We start from the raw sequence: 6719 nt of genomic DNA on the forward strand, positions 1-6719 counted from the left end.
GTTCGCCCTCTCCCCGCTCGATGTTTTCTGCTCCACCCAATTTCCAACTTTTTCCTTTTTTTTTTTTTTTTTTTTTGCAGTTCAGTTTTAAATCTGATCAGTTATTTTTATTTTCTAAGAAATATAAAGTATAAAAAATGAGAACAAAATTTGCCACAGGTTCTTAAATAGAAGAAGCAGAAATGAAAACTTGATTTTTAAAGGGACAATATTATGCGTTTTCCAGGCACATGGCGGCCATTTTATAAAATCAAGTAACTATGTTAATAACTTCAGTTATAAAAATGCTAAATATGTCAAATGTGACTTAAAAGAAATGCCACTTCCTGATTTAACGCCTTGAGATTGGGCGTCTGTCTCTTTAAAAGCTCCTGCTCTTCCTGAAGCTCCGCCTCCAGGAAGTCGTCCCATCATGGCTCCTCTATTAACCCTTTAATGTTTTACCAGTGTTGCTCTGAGCAGCAGCTCCTACAATGAGCTCAGCAGCTGGTTGCTAATTGCTGCTGGCTAGTCTGAGGAGCTGAGAGGGGAGGAGCTGCGCCTTGGGGGCGGGGTTAGGTCCACCCAGGCGTTTAGCAGCTGAATGGTTGCTATGGCGATTAAAAGACTAATCAAACATGCATTAAAGAAAGAAAGCAACACTCCAGGGTTGTTTTAGATTAAGGAAAAACATTAAAACATGGAAAAATCAAAAATAAGTTTTACATGACACCGCCCCTTTAAAAGTAAAATTATCACATGAATAGTGAAATTTTATGGCGTCTTAAGCTTTATTTTTTTAAATTTAGGTGACTTTGTGCTGTTTTTGCGATAAAAGTTTTACATGACAAGCTGATCAGAGCAAATCAATGGAAAATCGACTCCAATCTGATCGGTGCATCTCCAGTCTGTTTCAGACTCTGAGCTGCTCCTTCTGGATGTCTGCTGTGTTTTTGGCTGCAGCAGGAAAACCTGCCAGAAACGTTTCCTTCCAGAGGCACATGTGATGATGTCAGCATCTTCTCGTTTGAGGTCTTTGCATGAACGAAGCAAACGGAAAACAAATACGGGTTGATGCGGATGAGGTTTCTACATATTCATATAAAAACGACGGAAACTCAGAGGAGCTTCCAGCTGTTGCTACTGTAATCCCTCTTTAATAAAAGAGAAACATTTCTTTGATTCGCAAAGTTTCTGTAAAAAAGGATTCGGTAACGCTTCATCTGAGCGCAGCGCCGACGAAACGCCGCCATGAACACGATAAACGGCAACATGGAGGAGTCTGCAGAAACGGTTACGGCTGTCAGTCATTCGGTTAATAATGACACTTTTCATGGACTTTTATTTCAACTTTTGGTGCAACTTTGCACAAAAAGTGTCACAATTTACAGAATAATGCAAAGTTTACACTTTAAATAAACTTAGTGCAACTTTAGAAGTGTCATAATTTACTGAAGGACAAACAGAGACTGCTCCATGTCGGGTATTTTGTCTCCTGCTCGCCCTGCAGCTGAAGAGTTACCGATTATTCTGGGTGGATTGTTTTCAGTTTGGTGGAATCGGGAGCAAACGGAGCCGCCATCATGGCGGCGGCGGGATCTGAACGCCCAGCAGCTCGTAGGCGAAGATGTTCCAGAAGATGGCGAAGAGGAGGAAGGTGATGAAGGAGAAGACGATGACCCACCAGGAGCATTGCTTCTGCAGGCTCTCCTCGTAGCTGCGCAGGATGAGCAGCCCCATGCTGATGCCCACCACCGCGCCCGACAGGTGGGCCATGAAGCTGGGCTGCGGCCCCGACGATGGCACCGGCGGCGAGAAGCGCAGCCAGACGGCGCGGCCCACCTCCGAGCTCACTGCAGGCCAAACCAGGAGATTAGTGGTGCTGCGGGCCAGACACGCTAAATATCAACAAGTTTAATCTGGTTTACAGAGGAAACAAGAAAAACTTGGTGAATATTGATGAGAGAAAAGTTCTAGTTTACTTATAAGGTAAATAATCTGCCGGTTTATTTTGATCAAAATTAAAGAAACACTGAAACGAGCTGATATAAGTAACAACATAAAGTCATAATATTAGAAGATAAAATCATAACAGAATAAAGATGAAACTTGTAAAATCAATAGAAAAGTAATTTAATCAGAAAAAGCTTCAACAGTTATTAAGCTCTGCAGCAGCAGCTAATTTTCCCTAAACTCGACTCTCTAGTTTTAACTACAGAAACCTGCAGCTGATCGCAGGACAAGATGAAATCCTGCTAACATACGGCCTTATTCTGGTCATATGCCGACATCATTATCCTATTATTATTACTTTATTGTGGTAAAATGACAACTTTATTTTTTTTATTACAACTGAAAAAAGAACCATGAGCGTTTTTTTCTCTGAATTTTAAAATGTTCTTCTACTTGTATTACATCTTTGTTCTGCTGATATTTTGTCTTATTCTCATAATTTCATATTTTTTCCTGGATCAAAGACATTTCTGAGGAAATCAAAGGATTTCAAATGTTTATTTGAACAGATTTTCTTCTTCTATTCCAGCTTTTTAAAAGCTGAAAACCATGTTACAGTGAATTTAACGCTTACAGTTCGGACGTTTCTTTTCCAGCTGCAGACGGATTTCAAAGCGTTTTTCACCAAACGTCTCTGGCTGAACAGAGCAAACATGATTCAGTTTCAGCGTCAGACGATCCGTCGGCTGTTTGTGAAACGGAAAGGAGAGACGCGGCGCTGCAGCCGGGCTCAGGCGGACAGATGGAGGGAACATACTGCTGAGCAGCGCTAGCCGCTAGCCGCCATCATCATCACATTCCTTCACATGAACGCTGCCTCATGCTTCCTGGTTCTAGGAGTTTTCAAGGTTTATTACAGGAATGTTTTCCACCTGTGGGCGGCTGGACGGTCAGAAACTTTACTTTTAGCACTGCTAGCTAAGCTAGCTCGAGGAGCAAAGCAGCTTCATCAATTTGAATGGCAGCCAATCAGAAAGGTGAGAATTGAAAAGTTGCAGATTTGCTCGAAAAAGATTTTCTAGAAAGATTTTCAAAAGTAAAAAATTTGGACTTTTCAAGCTGAGAGTTTTCCATGTTTTTCTTTTGAAAATTTCCAAGATTAATCTTAAAATTTCTCAGTTTTCCTAGCAGATTTTTGACTTTTCAAACTCATAATTTTTATGTTTTTCTCTCAAAAATTCCTGAGTTGTTTCTAGCAAATTTGCAACTTTTAAATTTCCTCGTTTTTTTCTGGAAAACTGACTTCGCTTTCCCTAAGTTATTATTTTCAGTTAAATTCTGAAGTCCTAATTTACGATGCTGCTTTGTAAAGTCCAACATGTGCTTTGAAGTTCTGGTTCTCGACTGCTGGGTGTTTTTATGGTGAATGTAGGAAACGTACTGCAGACCAGCGCCAGGATCATGCGGAGCAGTTTGTACGGACAGCGCATCCCGGCCCAGTTCTGCAACACAAAGCAGAGCAAAAACAAGTCAGCGCAGAAATATGACAACAGAAAACCAACATCAGACACATCGGAGCGTAAACATCTGGAGAGGAGGAAGCAGTTAAAGCAGCTGCAGTAATCAGGACTGGGATCATTGAGAGGTTCTCCGGTGTGAGAGGAGCCGTTTTAAAACCGTTACGTCAGAGGATGAAGTCCAACGCAGAGCGACTGCGACCGGCCGCCGGCGTTGCTACGCTCACACACCGCGGCAGAGGGGCTGGAGGCCCCGGCCCGCCAAAGGCCTCTGCACGGCCCTGAAGAGAAACGTTTGACTTAAACCGCAGATGAACCTGATCTGATTTATTGTCCAGACTCTAATATCATTTATCGCAATAATTTTTGCAACATTTTATGGTCCAGTAAAATCTGTAATCGTGACACGAAGAGACGGATTGATGAAGAAAAGTTTATTTAACCAAACAGTCGTTTCGTTTTCTGGCCTGGAGGCTCGTTTACAAACAAAAGATCTCACACCAAACCCGGCGATGACCTCACCGACATCGCTACGAATCTGATTGGCTGAAAAAACTCCAGAAACAGGATGTGGGTCGGTCGGCGTTCCAGCTCTGAAAACTCGCTTTTCAGACCTAACAAAGCTGCTGCTGATGATGGTGATGATGATGATGGCTGTTACCATGACGACGTTGGCCAGATGCGCGGAGCAGAGAGCGTAGACGCCACCGGATCCCCCGACCACCGGAGCACGCATGTCTGTGATGGACACCGTCAGCGAGCCTGAAGGACGGAGAGGGAGAAACGAGGGAATCAGAAAACGACAAGAGAGAGAGAGAGGGAGAAACAGAGAGAGGAAGAGGAAGAGCTGCATTTTTCCGCGGCGAGGGACAAAAACAATGGCAGTCAGATAACGAGTTGAGTCACCTTCCTCCAAGTGCTTTCACTCTGCGTTTTCACTACATCAGCTGATCTTCACATGCAGTTATAGACACACACACACACACACACACACACACAGCAGATAATCTGAAGAAAACAGAAACTGAATGCAGAATATTTCCTGCCAAACCAGAGGAAGTGAAGAGATTAAATCCACTCAGAGGGACGGAAAACGTTCGCTTTCTTCAGCTAATTTAGGAAAAGCAGATACGGAAGTACGAGCCGCTCAAAGGTTTACTGATGACGAGCAAAACGATGAAGATTATTACACACTTTTACTTAAAACACAGAACTTGCAGAGTTCAGGTTTGAAACTGCGATGGAGTATTTATAAAGCTAATCATGTTTTTTTCTCCATGTCTGACGTCCAGTTATCAATACGAGTAAAAAATAGTTAGATTTACTGTTGGGCCCCAGCTGAGGGCCTCAAAGCAAAAACCGTCAGTTAAATGCAGAAAATACCAACTAGAAATATTTATTCCACCAGTTTACCATCATATATGCACCAAATGTCACAACATTTCTCACAAATATCTGATAATCAGTGATTATGAAGTACATGGATTCACTCAGTATCATTACACAGAATGTTGTTTTTTTGTTGCTTTTATAAATATATATTCCCTGTTTGGGGTTTGAAGATGTGTGTATATGAACCTCTGATTGTTGCTTATTGAGTAGAAAATTGACTTTTGAGAGAAGAAATAAACAAAGATTTGTTTCTTCACTTTCATTCAAAACTTTCCTTTATGACAACATGAGACACGTTCACTGTAAAACTAAATCCTGGACTGAAGAGACTGATCAGTCAGGAAAGATGTTCAATTATTTATTATTTAACCTTAAGAAGAATTCACTGAATGCAGATAAAACTATTTATTAAAATTTTAACTGTTGATGGGATTTTATCAACACATTCTGGCATTTCTCTTACTTCTTTAATCCACATCCTCAAATTTTCTTGTTAGCTTATAAAACCCACAAATCGAACCCACACTGCAAAAACACAAAATTTTACCAGGTATTTAGCTTCTAGTGAAAATATCTAGAAATAAATAACTCCTTAATACTGATGAAAAATACTAGAACCAAAGCAGATTATTTCACTTATAAAACAGGAAAAATGTCTTGTTATAAGTGAAGTTATTTGCCAGTGGAGCTAGAACTGGGTTGCTAGGCGACGGGCTGGGCTTGGCAGGGTTGCTAGGCGACGGGCTGGGCTTGGCAGGGTTGCTAGGCGATGGGCTGGGCTTGGCAGGTAACGAGTCAGTAGAACTAAAATGTTTTCACCAATTTTAAGGAGTTATTGAGCTCCAATTTCTTTCTGAAATGTTATTTGTAAGTCAGTTGGTCTGATTTCAAGTATTCTAAGGTGTTTGTACTAAAAACTAGAGGAAAATACTTTGTGTTTTTGCAGTGTTCTCCTGTATCCCAGACCGCCTTAAGGCTACAGGGCAGCTTCATGTTTTCTCTGTCAGAGCGGCAGCGTGCAGCCGAGGATCTGCAGCCCTGCTTGACAGCGCCTGGGGCTGCGTCGGGATCCCCGGGGCCCTAAACGATCAGCCGGATCCTGCCAGCTGTCTGCTGCATGAAGCTTCGGCCGCTACAGCTTCACCTTCACTGGATGTTTGGACAAATCATTCAAACCTTCAGTTCTGGGCTTCATAGTGCATTTCATCATGATAAGAAGTGGAGCATTAAAAAGTTGCTTCAGTAAATCAGTGCATTAGGGCTTTGAGGGAAGAAGGAAGGAGCACATTTCACAAAAACTATTTCCTAGAAAAAACTTAGACATTTGAAAAGTTGAAACTTTTCGACTGCAAAGGCAATTTTCACAGTATTATCAGGAGCTAATGCTAGAACAATATATCAATATGGTATTTAACAGAAACTAAAATAAAAACATAGTATTAGCAGAAGAAATATACATATGTACAATAATAAAACCTTTCATATTTTCCCTTTCCGCTGTATTTATGTCTTAAACGTCTTTACTGAGAACAAAACAGAACCAAATTCAAATTCCTTGTTTCTGCCAGCAGGTACCAGGCTGAAGGGGTGACCACCTGCCAGTGGTCATAATCTTATGCCTGGATGTTTGCTGTCCTGTCATTATTCAGTGATTCCTGATGGGAGACATTAATATGCTAAGAGGTTTGTTTCTCAGAGGCCCGGCCAATACGTTATTCAGAAGAGGACAATTAAAGGACAGTAGGTGTTTATTTATTCAGACGCTGACAGAAACAATTCCAAACATCGAGACTTATTTTAGAAAAATCTGATCACTCCCATGAGGAAAACGGATCATTTGCCTCGACTCTGATCCCACGAGGAGGAGAAACCTTCAGC

General features: G+C 41.5%; 1 protein-coding gene across 1 annotated transcript; it reads right to left on the minus strand.

Moving 5' to 3' along the window:
* Positions 1–756: 756 nt before the first annotated feature.
* On the minus strand, positions 757–5088 carry LOC106936096 (rhomboid-related protein 1-like). Its single transcript, XM_015016897.1, has 3 exons — positions 4111–5088; positions 3374–3434; positions 757–1832 (listed from the first exon to the last, which is right to left on the minus strand). Exons 1-3 carry the CDS (start codon positions 4300–4302, stop codon positions 1561–1563), a joined length of 525 nt encoding a protein of 174 aa, XP_014872383.1. The 5' UTR covers positions 4303–5088; the 3' UTR covers positions 757–1560.
* Positions 5089–6719: the final 1631 nt, after the last annotated feature.

The sequence above is a fragment of the Poecilia latipinna genome, unplaced genomic scaffold, assembly GCF_001443285.1.
Source record: "Poecilia latipinna isolate Pla-1442-1.1 unplaced genomic scaffold, P_latipinna-1.0 Scaffold2076, whole genome shotgun sequence".
NCBI lineage: Eukaryota > Metazoa > Chordata > Actinopteri > Cyprinodontiformes > Poeciliidae > Poecilia > Poecilia latipinna.

Excerpts from the sequence above, each read along its gene's own strand:
- LOC106936096 (XM_015016897.1), bottom strand. The coding sequence starts at position 4,302 with ATGCAGCTCTTCCTCTTCCTCTCTCTGTTTCTCCCTCTCTCTCTCTCT. Across the intron at positions 3,435-4,110 it reads ATCTGGCCAACGTCGTCATG|AACTGGGCCGGGATGCGCTG; the intron begins GTAACAGCCATC and ends TTTGTGTTGCAG. Across the intron at positions 1,833-3,373 it reads GATCCTGGCGCTGGTCTGCA|TGAGCTCGGAGGTGGGCCGC; the intron begins GTACGTTTCCTA and ends TTTGGCCTGCAG.